The sequence below is a fragment of the Sprattus sprattus genome (assembly GCF_963457725.1).
Source record: "Sprattus sprattus genome assembly, chromosome: 2".
Taxonomy (NCBI): Eukaryota; Metazoa; Chordata; class Actinopteri; order Clupeiformes; family Clupeidae; genus Sprattus; species Sprattus sprattus.
The window spans coordinates 68,706,661-68,725,297 of NC_137921.1; the positions used below are offsets into that span (position 1 = coordinate 68,706,661).

Consider the following 18,637-nt stretch of genomic DNA (forward strand, 5'->3'; position numbering starts at 1 on the left):
AGGGTCTTGATTTACCTCCAAAGTGTTAAAAATCAGAGGATAGTACAAAAAGTAGTCACATTGCTCTCTTTGTTCTCTGTATCTGTATAAAGTGTCTGACACATGCATCACAACAAGCTGGGCAAGGACACAGCACGCATGTCAATTTATCAGTTATGACAATGTAGAATAACTTTATCTAGAGTATGGGCCAATGCTAGAATAAAATGTTCTGGACATTGGCATGGCAACCCCATGTCACCGTGGTCATCACAATCACAAATGCAAATCGTCTTCTCGTGTTTCGCTAATGATCTAAATATTTGTCTGTGGGTGTCTTGGTAACAATTTGGGATGGTGTGGAAGCTGTCAAACAAAAAGAGTAAAATGTTTAGGAGGAATATTAAAACACAACATGGTTGAAAGGACGCATTAACACTGGACCGTGATTTAAGGGGCAGGCCAAAAGATCATAGATCTAAATATTTTCATCCTTACCACGCTTGTCCTTGTTTCCAAATAACACATAAAGACAACCCACTTATCAGCGTGTCAAGCAACTGTTTGTTATTACATTATGCTCACGTCTTCGTGTATATCCAGATTGATAAAAAAAATACCCTTCATTTGATTTGTTGGTAGCGATATTGTGAAGTCGAATTCTTCCATATTCGTTTTGCGACGATTGTCAATCACTACGATAAGAGCTCTCAAGGAAAAAAAATGTCATGTGATCCTTGGAAGCAATTGCTCAGCGCTGTGTGATTGCGTGCATGCCCTCTCCAATAGAATGAATGGACTCAAATAGCACCCAATCAAAAATGGTCTCTCTTGGTGTATAAAACCGAAGGAAAGCCGCTTATTGCTGGACACCATTGTCAGTGTTGGTGTGTTCGTTTGTGGTCTTGAGAAAGGATTTTTTTTGTCTTTCCCAAAGAAAATCGAAATAAGGTAGGGTACATTTGTCAAATGCAAAAAACCGTTAAGGCATGGTTGTAGGATTATGCGTCATGTTTCTGATGTTTTTTTTTTTTTTTTGTATGTGTTTGAGCAATTGACAGTGTCATCTTTCTGTCAGAAACCGGGATAATGGGTAGAACAAAGGCATACCTTAATAAAGGGTATTGCTTTTGGAAACGGTCTCTTCTTTGTACGCATATTTGTCACCTTTTTGAACAGAATATGTCGACAACTGGTATGCCATAAAGCATTTTTATGATCGTTTCCTCCTTAGTTGGTTATTACTTTAATTGACTCCGAAAATCGGGCTTTGTCAAAAGATGCAGTTATCACTATGTCCTTACGTGCTGTCAACGACCTTGCGGTGTCTTCTTAACGCTTGGTGCTCGGTGACGTTAACTGAAGGTGCTGCGCAGTACGCATTCTTAGTCAGGCACAACCTTTTCTGCCTTAGTGCACATATTTGGCGCAAGTGTTTGCTAAATATTTTAGAAGAATGTGAATCTAGAGAATTCCTCCATGTTTGCACAAAGATGGATATATTCCATGCAAGCTGTGATTTTATGAAAATGGGTTTAACCGAATGTTTCTGGTTTTGTATGTGCACTTTTATCACAGCAAATTCGATGTGATCTGCCGAGTAGAGTATGGAATGCAATCTCGCGATTTCATTACAAAAAATGTCGACCTTTTTAATACTGTTACGTCATCATTAATGCGGCTAAATGGGTCGATCCGTTTTGGTACCAAGGGATGTCTGACGTTTCAAGAAGTTAATTACCGTCTCTTTGCTACCCAGGTGAGAACAATCATGCCTTTCGGTAACACTCACAACCAGCTGAAGATGAACTACTCCGCGGAGCAGGAGTACCCCGACCTTAGCCAGCACAACAACCACATGGCGAAGGTGCTGACTCCGGAGCTGTACGCAAGCCTCCGGGACAAACAAACCCCCAGTGGATTTACTCTGGATGATGTCATTCAAACTGGGGTTGATAACCCAGGTAAAGTCCCACCCCCCCCTCCCACGGTTCTCGGTTTGCCAACGACCTTGGCTGTCCACCCGAGAGCCCTTATAAAGACGGCCCATGATCGCGTCCTTGCTAAAAAAATAAATAAAAAAATCCTCCCCATTCATGCTTTTACCGTCCAAGGGTGGTAGCCCACTGCACTGTTCTATATGTTCTCAAGCAATGTTGATATAGACACGTACAAACTTTGCTAGTTTATCATACGGATTTTTCTACAAGCCTTGTGTTCAATCAGATTTTAAACCTACTAGTTTTATTTTGTGTGCCGTAGTCATACAACCAAGCAAGCGCCCGAACAGTCATGGTATCGGCTGAAGGATTCCTACCGGCAGTCTGGTGGCATGTAACATGGTTTACTCCACGAGTGAATAACCTGGCTTAATTGGCATCGACACATGTCTGGCTTAAATTTAAATGTGCCTAAGTGACTCAGGTGACTCGCCACTGAGCAAAGGAGGGGCCTTGCCTTGGCTGCCTTTGACTGATGTATTACGGTGTGCCAAGGCCACCGGGTTCATCGCGTAGATGGCCGTTTGCTCCTGGTTAACTATAGAATCCTTATATTAAGAATATATTTTATAATTAAAATTGACAAAAAAATGTGTATTTAACTTGCTATTAGTTAACGTGTATATTGTATTTTTGTGGCAGTTTTTAATTTCTTGTCTTTCCATTCTTAGGTCATCCATTCATCATGACTGTAGGTTGTGTTGCTGGCGATGAGGAAACGTACGAGGTCTTCAAGGATCTGCTCGACCCAATCATCGAGGACCGTCACGGAGGATACAAGCCCTCAGACAAACACAAGACCGACCTGAACCCAGACAACCTTCAGGTGAGGCTCTATAACCAGGTCAACACTTCAGACAATAAATAATACCATTTGTTTGCAAAAAGTAATGTGTTTATGGATGCCCCTGCAGTTATTATTATTTGATTACTATATATTATTATATATGACTAACTAGCTACTATTGGGTACAAAAACCGTATAATACAATGGGAATACTGGTTGAGGCGGTCACAAAGATGGCGGCAGGCGTCACGGAAGTAACGTCTTTGGGACCCATGAATTGGCTGTTGAGTAATGGAGTCTTTGTGACTGCCTCCAGGGTGGTGACGATCTGGACCCCAACTACGTCCTGAGCTCCAGAGTCCGAACTGGCAGGAGCATCCGTGGGTTCTGCCTGCCCCCCCACTGCAGTCGCGGGGAGAGGCGCGGCATCGAGAACCTGTCCATCGAGAGTAAGAGAGCCAAGTCATCTCCAGCTTAAATATTTATCTTTTGGTTTTCTGTACTAATAGAAACTTTAATAATATTATAATATTACTAATAGAAACTTTACTAATGTAATAATGTACTTCTGTACTAATAGAAACTTTAATATTGTACTTCTGTACTAATAGAAACTTCAATAATATTACTAATAGAAACTTTAATAATAATATTAAGTCATGAATTATTTCTCCCCGTAGGCTTGAGCTCCCTGGACGGAGACTTGAACGGAAAGTACTACGCTCTTAAGAACATGACGGACGAGGAACAGCAGCAGCTGATCGACGATCACTTCCTGTTCGACAAGCCCGTGTCCCCGCTGCTGTTGGCCTCCGGAATGGGCCGTGACTGGCCCGACGGCAGGGGAATCTGGTGAGTCCATCCTCAGGGAGGGATGGAGAAGGGATGGAGGGGGGATGGAGAGGGATGCAGAGGGATGCAGAGGGGATGGAGGGGGATGGAGGGGGATGGAGGGGGATGGGGGGATGGAGGGGGGATGCAGGGGGGATGCAGGGGGGATGCAGAGGGGATGCAGAGGGGATGCAGGGCACTTGTGGAGCGTCTCCTGCCCACCCCAGCGTTGGTGCTACCGCTGTAATGTGTGGCAATCGATGGCATTGTTTGTCTCTTACATGGGCTTTTTGCAGCTTGGATTTATCAAATTATGTTGAACAACTCTGAATAATGTAAAGGAAACATTGAAGTGTTTCCAATGACATATCAGGGGTTAACAGAGTTCATTATTATGAACACTGTACGTTTTGAATGGCAGCCTTTTAAAGGAATACAGCATTTTAATGACTGCAACAAAAGGGTTATTTTGTGTTGTGTTAAAAATGGATCAACCCCTTAGGCACATCTTGTACTTAATTAGATGAGCTTTAATCTTGTTCTGGCTAGAAAGTCTTGGATGCATAGTTAGTGAAACTCAATCTTGCTAAACTATGAAGCCTGGTCCCAAGTGCTTGCCCTGTGCTCTGATTTGTAGTCCTAAAGCTGGACTCCCATCTGCTTGTTTTCAGGCACAACGACACCAAGACCTTCCTGGTCTGGGTGAACGAGGAGGACCACTTGCGCGTCATCTCCATGCAGAAGGGAGGCAACATGAAGGAGGTCTTTACTCGCTTCTGCGAAGGCCTCACAAAGGTATGGCCCTCAGATTTGGCCCTGCTCGTGTATATATATATATGGTGGCTCCAAAAATGGTACTCCTTGCTTTTGTAGTCTCTTACTAAAGACCTAAAACTGACGTAGCCTTAAAATGTGGGAGGTTACGATGCCAAAATAAAAGTGCTAAACATTTGTACAAAATGTGTTATAATTGAAGATTGAAATGTATACCGTAGTCTGACCCTGTGTTTGTGTTTTGCAGATTGAGACCTTATTCAAGGACAAAGGCCACGAGTTCATGTGGAACGAGCACCTGGGCTACGTGCTCACCTGTCCCTCCAACCTGGGCACGGGGCTCCGAGGCGGCGTCCACGTCAAGCTGCCCAACGTCAGCAAAAACGAGAAGTTCGGAGAGATCCTCAAGAGGCTCAGGCTCCAGAAACGCGGCACAGGTAAGAGCTTCAAGGGCCCACTTCACCCGGGTCATCCATTCTATTTTAGACTAAAACCAGAAGGTCTCTTTGTTACAAGTGGGCTGCAATGCACGTGTGCTTCCTTGCACTGTCAATGTTCTTTCTTTTACTGAAATTAGTAAGTAAGACTTTATTTATATAGCACATTTCGTACAAGAGTTGCAATTCAAAGTGCTTGCGAACATAAAAGCAAGCAGCAGGAGCAATACATGGAGTAAAAGAAATACAAAATGATCAACATCGTATCAGAACCTGGTGTTCTGATAGGCTTACTAAAATCACGATAAAAGAAATATAAAACCCTTAAAATAATTTGCAGATCTTATTTTTGTCTTGCTGAGCACACCTTTTTTTCTATTTTTTTTTTTTTTTAAATTGACCACCATTTTCATTCCTTCCTCCAGGTGGAGTAGACACCGCCGCAGTGGGTGGAGTGTTCGACATCTCCAACGCCGATCGTCTGGGCTTCTCAGAGGTGGAGGCGGTGCAGATGGTGGTCGACGGAGTCAAGCTGCTCATCGAGATGGAGAAGCGTCTGGAGGCTGGGGGGTCGCTCGACGACCTCATGCCCGAACAGAAGTAGACGCTCTCCTGTGTGTGTGTGTGTGTGCGCGCGCGTTTCCGTCCAAACCCTCATCCGTCACCACAGACCTGCCCCCCCCCCCCCTTACCCCTCACCCCACCCCTCAACTTCGACCCTGTCCACCCAACCCACCCCACCAGTGTTTTTCCCCGTCCTCCGAAAACCAATAATCTTAACTACATCGAGGAATACACTTTGCCCGTGTTGAGTTAGTGGCACTAAAGTTAGCTGAGTCTTCCATCAGTGATGATGAAGGATTTTGTATCTCAGACATCTTGCAGTGTTGAAGATGGATTTTAACACCTGAAATAAAACATCTCTGGCCCATGGAATTGTTTGCGTCTACTGCTTATTGTGAATCATCGCAAGCGCTCTCACAGCTGTGAAAAGCATATGTGTGCTAACAAGCTAACACCACTTTGTTGTAGTTCAAAGTCCACATGCCTTATCCAGTAACACCTTCCTGCTTCAACAGGGCTGCCTATAGGCGTCAGTATTTAGTTGTAGTGTGATATTATGTAATTGGTAAGGCAAGGGGGGAACTGAGCTGAAGTGATTGCGGGCCACACTAGGAATAATACTTGATTGGATGTGTATAGGAATAATACTTGATTGGATGTGTATAGGAATAATACGTGTGTGTGTGTGTACAAATTGCTATATCTGGGCTCCATAGTGGCTCCAAATGGCTATGTTAAATTGGATCTCCACATTTGTCAACTTAACGGAGGTACTACTGTAGACTTGTAAGTTCTCCATTATCAACTTGCCATGTTGCAGTGCACTTCCTAACACGTATCACCAGCTAGCTGGGTACAACTCTATCCCTTTGTCTTGGCCCCTCACAAGGCTTGAACATGACTAACCTCAGCTGTAAATCCACCTTTTTGTGTATTCTATGCTTGAAACTGTCTTCATGGTGACCCAAATATCAACTTGCCAAGAAAATGGAAAGTAAGCAAAATAAGACTGGTTTCATAAGTTCTTCAGAAGGGCGGAATACATTCTGAATGAATGACCCAGATAATTTAAGAGTTAATGGCTTCCATTAGACGCATCTGAATAGATTTGATAACTATTGGTGTAATGGAAACGACATGGTTCAGGTATTTTGGAAGGCTACACAATACAATTTGTAACTAGCAATTCAGCTGTTTACCTGCAATTTGGCTTGACCACTCAGACAAATTGAAAGTTTTTTTGAGGTGTGGGGACCTCATGAGATGTCTAGTTTATGTATACAGGTCCCTTTGTAGAATATTTTAACTCAAGCAGTGAAAATTGCAATGCACCTGATCTGCAACAACTTATTGAAGAATAGTGATATTCTGATTACTTTGATAGAGACCTACAGTAGCTTGCCTTATGACGCCATCTTGTGGTGAAAACTGGAGGTTGTTGCTTAATTACGCCACAGATGGCATACGCTGAGGGGAGGAATATATTTCACAAAATGTTCTTATATCTTATCTGGGCAGATCCTAGCTGGTGTAGCCTTCTTATTTATGACACCTGGAAATCACAGACATTTCCACAAACATCTAACTTCTACAGAGATTGAGCCTCTGTGTGTGCATGTGTTTGAAGAATAATACTCAGTCGTAGAGATACTGATACTTTGCATACTGTCAACACTCTTTGTACTAAATTGTAGTTCAACATGCAGCTTGTGAAGTGCAAGGGTAATACTATGGAAATACAAAAGTGCTGAAAGAAGTTTCTGTTCTCAAAAACTAAATATGCCTCTGGACTGCCAACCAGGGTGAAACTTTTCACACACTTTGTTTCTCTGTCTCGGCCCTTTCCCTGCATATGCATTGGTCAGGTCCTTCTAAATTCTCAACAAATTAATTAAAAAAAAACTACTCAAGGTATCAAAACACATACAAGGATACAGGAACAACTGTCAGCTATTACCCTTCAGATCTGTCAGTGTTATTGGTCTAGAAGCATTCCATTTGTTCCCCACAACAATAAGCCCCTGACTGCACTGTTAAGGTTTTAGCCACTCATGGCAAAATGCTGAGGGGAGAAATATATTTTACAAAATGGTCTTCTTATAGCTTACTTTACATCTGGGCAGATCCTTACAGGCGTAGCCTGCTTATCCATGTAGCCTTTTGTCACAGTACACAAATGAGCTTCTTATGATGATGATGAGGGACACACTTCCACATCCAGGCGACAGTGAGGCCAGACCCATGCAGAGACTGCTTTTAGAGTGTTTTAATGGAGACACTGATTAACCTTAACCTGTGATGAGTTACATTATTTTTGTTTCTGGCTATTAGCCAGATAAAAAAAAAAAAAAAAAAAAAAGAACAAAACAAAAAACAAACAAAAAAAATGGTACATCATGATGCTGTTGTCGCCAAACTAATGCACATTATTTACATTCCAACCAATAATAAGACAACACTAAATAATCCGTAATATAAACAAAAAAACGTAATGACAGTGCTAGAATACGAAGAGGTTTGGAGTGAATACTGGTGGCTGAGTGTGTGGCAACTTGAACTCTTGACCTTTAATCTCTTGACCAAAATGACACCACCTCTACTGACCCTATTATCAAGAGCTAGCAGAGGGCATTCTCGTAAGATCCATGACAACAGACAAAAAAATACATAAGGAAGGAAAATACTCCCAACCACCCACTCACTCTCTCTTTCGCTCTCTCTCTCTCTCTCTCTCTCTCTCTCTCTCTCTCTCTCTCTCTCTCTAATAATTATATTATTTAACAAACTCAATATAGACTCAAGGTAATGAGACACAGTAAAAAGCTCATCCCCATTTTTTCTGCATTTGTGTGTTTGGGAGCACGTTCGTGAGTGCATATGTGTGTGTGTGTGTGTTTGTGTGTGTGTGTGTTTGTGTAAGCCCTCCAGCCTACAGCGCTGGACTGGAGCTCATTCTCGCTCTCTTTCAGGGGCCCATTATGTGCACGGCGGAGCCTCGAGTGGCTTTGGGGGGCCCTCCTCTATTCAGCCTCTTGCCTCTGGCACCCCATCAGTGGAACTCACTGGAACACTGGAACACCTTCAGTGGGGTCCGGGTTCTGGAACACCTTCAGTGGAACTCACTGGCTCACTGGAACACCTTCAGTGGGGTCCGGGTTCTGGAACACCTTCAGTGGAACTCACTGGCTCACTGAAACACCATCAGTGGGGTTCTGGAACACCTTCAGTGGAACTCACTGGCTCACTGGAACACCTTCAGTGGGGTCCTGGAACACCTTCAGTGGGGTTCTGGAACACCATCAGTGGGGTCCTGGAACACCTTCAGTGGGGTCCTGGAACACCATCAGTGGGGTTCTGGAACACCTTCAGTGGGGTCCTGGGAGTGCTGCTGCTGCTGCTGTTGCTAGGGGACGACCAGCTGCATCAGTCAGGACAGGGGTGATGGGGAGGGGTTCAGCAGTGTTGCTAATGAAGTGTGTGTGTGTGTGTGTGTGTGTGTGAGAGGGTGGCTGGCTGCTTGAGTGGGTGTGCATGCAGGCACACATATAGGGGCAGCGGGGGTCTTCCGGTAAGAAAGCACCACCATCACCCAGAGACATGAACAAAGAAAACAGAATGAACAAACAAACGTACAAAGACGAAAAAAAAAATAAAATAGATTTATGTTCACATGGTGCAAGTGCAGTTGCTGGCCTCTACCCCAGACCAGCGCATCAGCTGAGGGTGGCGTTGGCGTTGGCCATACTATGTGCCAGTTTCACTGGGTGGGGGGCGTGTCAGCTGAGGGTGGTGTTGGCGTTGGCCATACTATGTGCCAGTTTCACTGGGTGGGGGGCGTGTCAGCTAAGGGTGGCGTTGGCGTTGGCCATACTATGTGCCAGTTTCACTGGGTGGGGGGCGTGTCAGCTGAGGGTGGCGTTGGCATTGGCCATACTATGTGCCAGTTTCACTGGGCGGGGGGGGGGGGGTCGAGGGCCGAGGGGACGCCAGGAGGCAGCACAGGGAAGGATGGAGCCGTTGGCTTTCATCCCCTTTTTTTTAGTTTTTGTTTTGTTTTCTTCTGTAAAGTGACTTTCTTTGCTGGGGTCGTGGGTGGACCGGTGGATGACTATGGCCACATAGCCCAACTAAAGCAGTAGTGCGCAATAAAAAAAAGAAAAAAAGAAAGAAAAAGAGAAAAAAAGAAAAACAATGCATTTCAATTCCTCACTTTTTAATAATCAACGACCGCATCAGTAATAATAATAATAATTAATAATAATAACAATAATAATAATAATAATAATAACAATGGAAAGATGCGGGAAATTATTGCCTAAGGCATAAGTCTATACATTATTTTCTGGTACATACTTTGTAAGTGTTTTTTTGAGCGCTATTTTCAGTATCTGCTACTTTTGTTGTTTGTTCATAAACCATGTTCAGCTTGATTATGCTAGCTTGTTTGTGTGTGTGCCTTTAGTCCTTTAGTTGCTTTTTTCACATTTTCTCTGGTATCGTTTAATGTCGTTTTTGTACGTATGTCACTGTTATTTGTTTTCTTTTTTCCCCTCCTCCGCTTTTCAGTTAGGGTTGTCCCAGTTTTACAGCTTTAACTCGTTGGCGATTTTGGAGGCGATGTTCTTGAAGGCGATAGATGTCCCCGATATCCTTTTGAAGCGCACGCCGTTGAGGGAGAGGCGGGGCAGCTTGCACACCTCCATCTCCCATTGGACCAGGCTCTCGGCGTGGCCGTCGCCGTGGACGCAGAGGAGCAGGAAGCGCTCGCGTTGCTCGTAGTCGCAGTTGTTGGCGTCCAGCACCTTGCGGATCTCGCGCATCATGTCCGCCGGCTCCATGGAGGAGGTGGTCTTCATGCTCCACGTGAAGCGCAGCGAGCGCGGCTTGCTGTCCTTTGCGTCCTCTTTGGGCTCCCCGGAAACGTTGCGACTGTGTAGGGGAAGGGAGGGGGGGGGGGGGGGGGGGGGTAGAGAGGCAAAAGAGGTCGTTAGAGAGGGCAGAGGGGTTGTGTGTCCTAAGTGACTGTGCTGAACTGTGGGAATTGTAGTTTTTGGATGTTGAATATAGTATTGTACATATACAAACGCATCTGCCAAATACATTTACCTTAACGAGTTAGTATAGAAAAATTTTGCGCAAAGAATTTGATATCTTCTCCTGTATATAACTTAAATAACTAATGCAATTAATGCATACAGCTTATATACAGTATATATAACATTAATATACATAAACACTGTGTTCAGTATACCTATCTATAGGAATACTGAACACAATGTTTATGGTGAGTTATTTGTTGCGTTGAGACAGGAGAGACATTATGTCAGTGAAACAGTCAGTGCAGTGTTCGTGAGAACCCTCACCAGGAGAACTCGTGCGTGTCATGAGGTAACACCGTGCTGCGACTAACCCGTCCATGCATGAGGCGTTCAGATGGCATTAGCACCGGAGCATGACACTCATGCAGGAGGCTTCTCTCTAGGGCATGCAGGCACACACACTGGGCTACACAGTGCAACAGCCTCCCTGCCTGGGACAGAACTACTCAGACATTTCCTTTCACGGCGAATACGGGCCCCTTTCCATTTCTCTCACTTTAACCCTTGCATACCTTAACTTCACTTTTTAGTGGCCCTGCAGAGTATCTAAGGAATAGACGAGAGGGTCTGCATGTACAAGGACTTGGAAGGAGGAGTAGTTAAGGGCCTTAATGTGTCCACACAGCTACGGGGTCAACTTAAGCCATTTGCTCTGTTTCTCCACAAGGTGGCAGCAGAGCACGGATACCAGAGAGGGACTCTCTCTGGATGCCCTTTTCCTTGAATAATGGGAATGGAACATGGCCTTGAAGACACTTTATTGTGTGTGTGCTTGTTGACTTCCCAATGCATATCTGGGAACTAATGGATCCCTATGCTATGGGATGTAAAAACAGGCTGACTATGAACATAGACTGTGCATGGAAGTTTAAAATGCCTGATGATCGGAACCCCTGCTCTCCTGTCGACTGGGTCCGGCTCTTTAGTGCAGTGGAGAGAGGTAATAGGGTGACCTCTGTTACCCTTCTGATGGAGGTGGAAGTGGAGCGAGTGAGAGAGTAATGACATCCCCCCCCCCCCCGCCCACCTTAAAAAATAAGTCTCACCTTGAACCCTCATATCTCCCATTCCTCTCAAACTCTGCCGGCCCTCTTCATGGACGAGCGGCAGTGAGAGTTGACGGAGGAGAAAAAGAGAGGGGAGAGAAAAAAACAAAACAATGAGCGTTCGTTTCCATGACAACAACCAGATGTGAACTATGGACTAGAGCGAACAAAACAGCCAATCAGTGTTTTGAAGGAAAAGAAGAGTGGATGAAAATATGTTAGTCATTTTGGGGAAGGAAAGTCAACAACAACTTGTTAGCATGCTAGTTTCTGTTCTCTTTTAGCGTAGGCTGCTTTCTAGGTAGCTGCTGGGATGAAACCCCCCCCCCCCCCCCCCAAAAAAAACAGAAGGCACTTGTTCTGGCTTGAGTCCTTGTTTGACAGTAGCATCAGGAGGGCAGACTTTCTTGCGGTGGACTTCCTGTGAGCAAGCAACTCAACTTCCTGTCTAAAAAGCCCACATGCTGAGTCAGCTTTCTTCCTGCTCCCAGTGACTCTTAATAGGGTGGAAACAAATACTACACCAAGGGTAAAGGAGACACCTAAACTATCTGTGAGTGTGCTGTGTCTACCTCCTTTCCAATGGGACACTTACAAGAAGATAAGATTACTTGGTCAAGCAAATAACAGATGTAAAACATTAAAGCAGACACATGACATGTTATTCAATCGAATGCTGATTCACACAAATGACAGAATATGGAAGACACTCGTGCTGAATTAGAGAAAAATGTAGAAAAAAAAAGAAAGAGAAAAAGAGAGACAGAAAGAGCCGGCACATGAGAAAGGAACCTGGAAGAACAGTTGTCAGAGGGAGAGATGAATATGGAGTGAGAAAAGTGAGAGAGAAAGAGAGAGAGTGAGTAAGTCATAGCATAACAGGGAAATGACTAGAGTGAAAGATGGATGGGGTGAGAGGGAGAGCTGATGGACTGCTCCGAGGCATGCAAGACGTGTCCAGAGAGAGAGAGAGAGAGCATGGAGAGAGAGCATGGAGAGAGAGAGAGAGAGCGTGGAGAGAGAGCGCGTGGAGAGAGAGAGAGAATGAGCGAGAGAGAGAGAGAGAGAGAGAGAGAGCGTGGAGAGATAGCATGGAGAGAGAGAGAGAGCGTGGAGAGAGAGCATGGAGAGAGAGAGAGAGAGAGCATGGAGAGAGAGAGAGCGAGAGAGAGAGAGAGAGAGAGCGCGTGGAGAGAGAGAGAGAGAGAGAGAGCGCGTGGAGAGAGAGAGAGAGAGAGAGCGTGGAGAGAGGTGGTAAAGGCTCGGACAGATGGACAGCTGGACAGATGGCATGCAGAGGCCTGGGGGCTTTGGGCTGACCAGAAGTCCCAGACCAGTGGAGGACCGCTGGTCGCTGGTCACTGGTCACTGCTTGGACGGCACGTTCCACTTGGACTATGAAAAACTGACTAGAAAAAAAAGGGCTTATACCTGCAACTATCTTTTGTTATGTTATTTCCATATCTAAAAATAGCTCTGCCAGAGCACTTAAGAAAGTTTACATATGAAAAACAAGCTTTAGTTGTGTTACTCTCAATCAGGAAGGAGTTATTATTAAATGAGTGTTAAAACAGATCATGTTAGCCATGAAGAGAAAGGAGCTCTGGTCTAAGAAGAGGGGTGTCTCATTAGTGAGACTGCTCTGAAGGCAAGTTACAGCTCCAGAATAGGGGGGCCATTGATGCTGAGCACTGGTTGTCCCTGGAGCTGGGTAAACTGGGGCTGAAATGACAGCAGAGAGATGGCAATGACAGGCAGACTTCCCCCCAAAAGGATGGGAGGTTGTTTCATGAACCGCTACGTCCTATGAGGGGGGGACAGCCGATCACAAACTGCCCTGAACTGCCAGCAAGACATTGAGAAACGGAGGTACTTGATGGAAGTCCTGAGCCAAGGCTAACTCCGGGACCCTAGGGGGCGCTCACACATATCGCCTCCTTTGGGAACACAGCGCTGGGAGGAAGGTGGTTATACCTGGAGCGAGGGAAAAAAAACTGGAGCGGGGGGGGGGGGGGGGGGGTCATTTTTGGGGAAGAAACTCCCAGTGGAGGTGGCAGGAGCTCCAGACTTTGGGAGGCAAACAGAGGTTGGCTCATACGAGGGATAGAAAGGGGTGGAGGGGGGTATCGTTGGGGGTAGTGGGCGGGGGTTGTTTTCGAAAGCCTCGGTACCTGGTCTCCATCTTGTTACGAACCCCCTCTCAATCGCCACATCTGTCGCCGGCCAAATTAAGGGCCCAGTAGGGTGGCCTGAATCGTACAAGAGTGTGTTAACCCTAGTTCACACACACACACACACAGAAGACATCTGGGGGGGGGGGGGGGGGGGACCTAATACTCTTTAAAGATGAAGATAACTTTGCAGAGACACTGTGAAGTTAATCAACCTGGTCGCTAATCGACCCGCTTAGATTCAGACGCCCACACAACACACAACAGACTTACCTGTGAAAGAAACTTGGTGAAAAATGTGAATGTTGTTGTGTGTCTTTTTTTTTTTTTTTCATTGCCAAAATAACAAATGTGATAAAAGGTCAGAGTTCAGAGGTCAGGTGTGTGCCCTGTGAGAAGGCATGCATGGGTGAACTATTAAGAGAGAGGCTGCCCGACGGGGGCTCGGCTCGTCATGACTGGGAGGAGAAGAAGGCAGAGGACTAAGGCATGCTCAATCACACTCAGATCAAGGCTCAATAGAGAGAGAGTGAGAGACAAGGCTGTGAGTGAGTGAGTGAGTGTGTGTGAATGTGTGGGTGTGTGTGTGTGTGCGTGGGTGTTTGTGTTTTCTCAGGCATTTCGATGCAGCTGCTTCTCACACTAGCAAATGCTCGCAAAAAAATTTAAAATAAAAGAAAGAATGAGAGAGAAAACTCTTTCGGTTAATAGCACGCGAAAGACAAGTTATTGAGTTCTCAAATATCCTACCTTTTGGTAAACCTGAATGACATGTTTCTAAAAAAAAAAAAAAAAAACAGGAAGAGGGATGTAAATACATTAATTTAAAAAATGGACGATTAAACATTGATTAAATAGAAAGGCTGAGCAGGATTTGGTCTGGGCTCATCTGTGACGTTGGTGACGCTCCACGTGCAGCTTTCGTCTAAAGACAGCAATGTCAATTTTGATGTGATTTGAAGTGGATTTAGGAAATGACAAATCGCTTGATGCCACGACAGCCAGTCTTAGGTGATTGGCATCTGGATATTTTATATTTAGGGCTGAAGCTCGACGATGTGCTGTTACTATTTCTGTAGCCGTTTCTCTGGGTGTATGGTGTACTGTCATGATAAATTAACTCGTGACAGGCTAAGCAGTGTGCTAAATAGATTGCATTACGAAAGCATATGGAGATTAATGCTGTTTAGATCATTTTATATAATGTTACAACCTAAATTAGAAGACGAAACAGTGCATTAGCAAATCTGATTAAGCCTGTAAAGAGAGAGGACTTTCACTTTCACTTTCACTTCACTGTAAAAAGCAGGGTTAATATGAGAAGCTAATTAAGCTAATAAAATGACGCTTTAAAAGGGAACTGCCACTATATATTTTTAGGGGTAAGAGCAGAGCAAAAACATAACCATTATGTTTTCAAAGCTCTCAAGTAATATCACAGAAGTAAGAAATGCTTTATTGGACCTCAATAGCAACGTTTCCTAGTCTCAACTTTCTTGTACTTTTTTTTTTATCTTCAGTTGGCATTACATAATTATACGACGGCATGTTAAACAAACATTCGTAATGTCTGACACGTGTCTATAATTGCTCATACAAGATGTCCCGTGTCTGCTTTAAAACAAAGGTCTTTGCATGAGGTCCAATGGTAGGACTGTGGTGTCAAAACACCCAGGCTAATCCCTGACCTTTGACCTTTGTGGGAGAAATGTCTATGCATCGGGGCCAAGCAAGCAGTAAGCAGCAATCATCTCCCACATCCTCCGCACTACCCAGCTCATTGAGCGACTACACTAACTCCAGATTTGCTCTGGACAGAAGATTTAAAAGCACAGTAGCAGTTCTACCCAGACACTGCAGCAGATCGAGCTTTTCATAGCTGTATTATGTTTCTACCCCACAGCCACCACACCCCTGCTCCTCTAGGAGCTACAAGGGGGGGGGTTAAACAAGAGGGCCCAGATGCAGCAGATCGAGCTTCTCAGAGCCGTTCAAATGGTGCTTATTATATGTATATTTCTACCCCACAGCCATCGCTGTTCCTCTAGGATCTACCCACGTTCCTCTTAATATCTACCCCTGCCCCTCTAGGATTTACCTACGTTCCTCTAGGATCTACCCACATTCCTCTAGGATTTACCTACGTTCCTCTAGGATTTACCCACGTTCCTCTAAATATCTACCCACGTTCCTCTAGGATCTACCCACGTTCCTCTAGGATTTACCTACGTTCCTCTAGGATTTACCCACGTTCCTCTAAATATCTACCCACGTTCCTCTAGGATTTACTCACGTTCCTCTTAATATATACCCCTGTTCCTCTAGGACCTACCCACTGTTCCTTTAGTATTTACCCCTGTTCCTCTAGGACCTACCCACTGTTCCTTTAGTATCTACCCCTGTTCCTCTAGGATCTACGAGGGGGGGAGAGGGCCGAGGGAGGGGGTCCGATATGGGGGGAGAGGGCCCAGGGAGGGGGTCCGATATGGGGGAGGCGCTTCGAGGGAGGCATGCTCTGAGAATAGGGAGTCTGGGAACCAGGAGGACCAGGAGTGGTTGGGGATGGGCAGGAGGAGGTAGTGCTGCTGGGGGTCACAGGGGAAGGTGTGTGTGTGCGGGTGCATGTTGGTGTGTGACTGCGAGAGTGTGGAGGGGTAGCTGGCCAGGGTGGGGGCTTCTATGAGTTCTGACTTCGGACCTAGCCAGGAAGCAGCTCTGGGCATCACCCTGCAAGCATACAGGAGACGGGCGTCCATGTGTGTCGGGGTGAACTGCCTGTCATTGTGTGTGTGTGTGTGTGTATATATGTAAGAGTGTCTAAGTCTATGTATTTGTGAGATTAAGTGTGTGCATGCATGTGTCAGTGTGTGTGTATGTGTGTGTGTTTACACATGTGCATGTGTGTATATGTATATACAGTAATGTGAAAAGTTGAAGGCACTTCTTCATTTTCACTTCACAGCATTGTTTCAAATGTACCTAAAGCCTTTTCACAGTACTGTATATTATACACAAACTGTGTGTATATATATATATATATTATATATGTGTGTGTGTATAAATCCACACATGCATACGTGTTATCCAGTGTTATGACTATGCTGGTGTGTGTGTGTGTGTGTGTGTGTGTGTGTGTGTGTGAAGGGGTTAGGGTCTCACCTGCGCGTGAGCTTGGAGGTGATCTTGGTGAAGAGGTTGCTGGAGCCTCGGCTGCGTGCCTGCGAGAGCGGGGTGGTGGCGTCGTGCGAGAGCGTGGGCGAGGCGGGCGGCCCGTTGTAGGTGGCGGTGCGGCGCTCTCGCAGCTGCCCGCCGTGGAAGGTGCTGCGGCTGGCCGTGCCCCGCGGGAAGCGCAGCCGGTCCGGAGGCGTGGCACCGCTGCCGCTGCTCACGCTGTGCGTGGAGGCGCCGCCCCCGCCGCTGCCCGCGTGGCTCCTCTGGCCTGGCACCGCGCCCGACGTACTGAGGAGGAGGAGGAGGAGGAGGAAGAGGAGGAGGAGGAGGAGGAGAGAGGAGGAGGAGGAGGAGGAAGAGGGGGATGATTACATTGGATACATTGATTTGTTGATGGTGTTGGTTGGTGTTGGTGTGTGTGTATGTGTATGTGTATGTGTATGTGTATGTGTGTGTGTGTGTATGTGTGTGTGTGTGTGTGTGTGTTTATGTGTGTGTGTTTATGTGTGTGTGTTTATGTGTGTGTTTATGTGTGTGTGTGTGTGTGTGTGTGTGTGTGTGTGTGTGTGTGTAGTTCTCTTCAATGTCACGATTACTAATCTCAATCTATCTCATACCCTAATAGTAAGTTCAGCAAGCAAAACAGATTTGATAGAAATAAAACAACTGAAGTTCAAGTAGAATATGTCTGAGACAAATATATATAGGAGGAGGAGGAGGAAGAGGAAGAGGAAGATTACATTGGATACATTGATTTGTTGATGAGTGTTGGTGTTGGTTGGTGTTGGTGTGTGTGTGTTTTTGTGTGTGTGTGTGTGTGGTTCTCTTCAATGTCACGATTACTAATCTCAATCTATCTCATACCCTAATAGTAACTTCAGCAAGCAAAACAGACTTGATAGAAATAAAAGTACAATATGTCTGAGACAAATATATAAATATATTGTGAGACAAAACACACAAATCTTCAGAGGGTAGTCTGTTGACGTTTGGAGGTTGACCGACGTAAACAACTCGCCCAGACGTCTGCGATGAGTTCATCGCTTTTGTTGACAGGTGCTAATACAGTCCCAGCCCCCATCTGCCTCTAAAGGTTCTGTCAACACCACCATTAGTTATTTCACCACACCTCCACAGACCCATCCCACCACACACACACACACACACACACACACACACACACACAGTCCCATCCCACCACATCAATCTCCCTCTGAGGGAGCGTCTCAAGGGTGTGGAAGAACTGTCCCTGAGAGAGATGACATCTTTGACCTCCGCTGCGCTCTTAGACACGGTGGCCACACACACACACACACACACACACACACACACACACACACACACACACACACACACACCTCCGCTACGCTCTTAAGACACGGTGGCCACTGTCCCTACGCCAGCCCTGGTGTCGCAGTCAGACATCCCTGGTGTAACGACTACCGAAGGACACACACACACACACGGACACGGACACACACACACACACACGGACACGGACACACACACACGGACACGGACACGGACACACACACACACACGGACACGGACACACACACACGGACACACACACGGACACGGACACACACGGACACGGACACACTCACACACACACACCTCTAAGGGCATCAGTGGAGCTATTGGTATTCATGAGGTACTTCATCACCAGCCGCGGGAGAGAGAAAGGTACACTGGCTGCAGTGTCCTTGACCTGTATATTCCCCTGTCATCCTCTCTCTCTCTCTCTCTCTCTCTCTCTATCTCTTACTCTTCCCCTC

At 45.7% G+C, this 18,637-nt stretch overlaps 2 protein-coding genes across 6 annotated transcripts in view; one reads left to right on the forward strand and one right to left on the reverse strand.

Annotated features, from left to right (window-relative positions):
• Window positions 1-855: 855 nt before the first annotated feature.
• On the forward strand, window positions 856-5,744 carry ckbb (creatine kinase, brain b). Its single transcript, XM_080860404.1, has 8 exons — window positions 856-930; window positions 1,739-1,943; window positions 2,651-2,805; window positions 3,083-3,215; window positions 3,447-3,618; window positions 4,269-4,392; window positions 4,619-4,808; window positions 5,234-5,744. Exons 2-8 carry the CDS (start codon window positions 1,751-1,753, stop codon window positions 5,410-5,412), a joined length of 1,146 nt encoding a protein of 381 aa, XP_080716530.1. The 5' UTR covers window positions 856-930; window positions 1,739-1,750; the 3' UTR covers window positions 5,413-5,744.
• Window positions 5,745-7,654: 1,910 nt separating this feature from the next.
• The window catches only part of LOC308360544 (MAP/microtubule affinity-regulating kinase 3-like), a 32,469-nt gene continuing 21,486 nt past the window's right edge, over window positions 7,655-18,637 (reverse strand). For 2 of the 5 annotated variants that reach the window (XM_080832513.1, XM_080832509.1), the window contains 4 exons: window positions 16,848-17,147; window positions 14,439-14,465; window positions 11,518-11,562; window positions 7,655-10,301 (listed from right to left, as the gene is read on the reverse strand). In XM_080832513.1, the coding sequence (XP_080688639.1) occupies window positions 9,956-10,301; window positions 11,518-11,562; window positions 14,439-14,465; window positions 16,848-17,147 (718 nt within the window). In that variant the 3' untranslated portion in view covers window positions 7,655-9,955. The remainder of the gene's footprint in view (window positions 10,302-11,517; window positions 11,563-14,438; window positions 14,466-16,847; window positions 17,148-18,637) is intronic. The other 3 variants (XM_080832510.1, XM_080832511.1, XM_080832512.1) reach the window with 3 other exon arrangements.

Coding starts and splice junctions, on each gene's coding strand:
- ckbb (XM_080860404.1), top strand. CDS start 1,751: ATGCCTTTCGGTAACACTCACAACCAGCTGAAGATGAACTACTCCGCG. Junction 1,944..2,650: donor AACTGGGGTTGATAACCCAG/GTAAAGTCCCAC, acceptor TTCCATTCTTAG/GTCATCCATTCATCATGACT. Junction 3,619..4,268: donor CCCGACGGCAGGGGAATCTG/GTGAGTCCATCC, acceptor GCTTGTTTTCAG/GCACAACGACACCAAGACCT.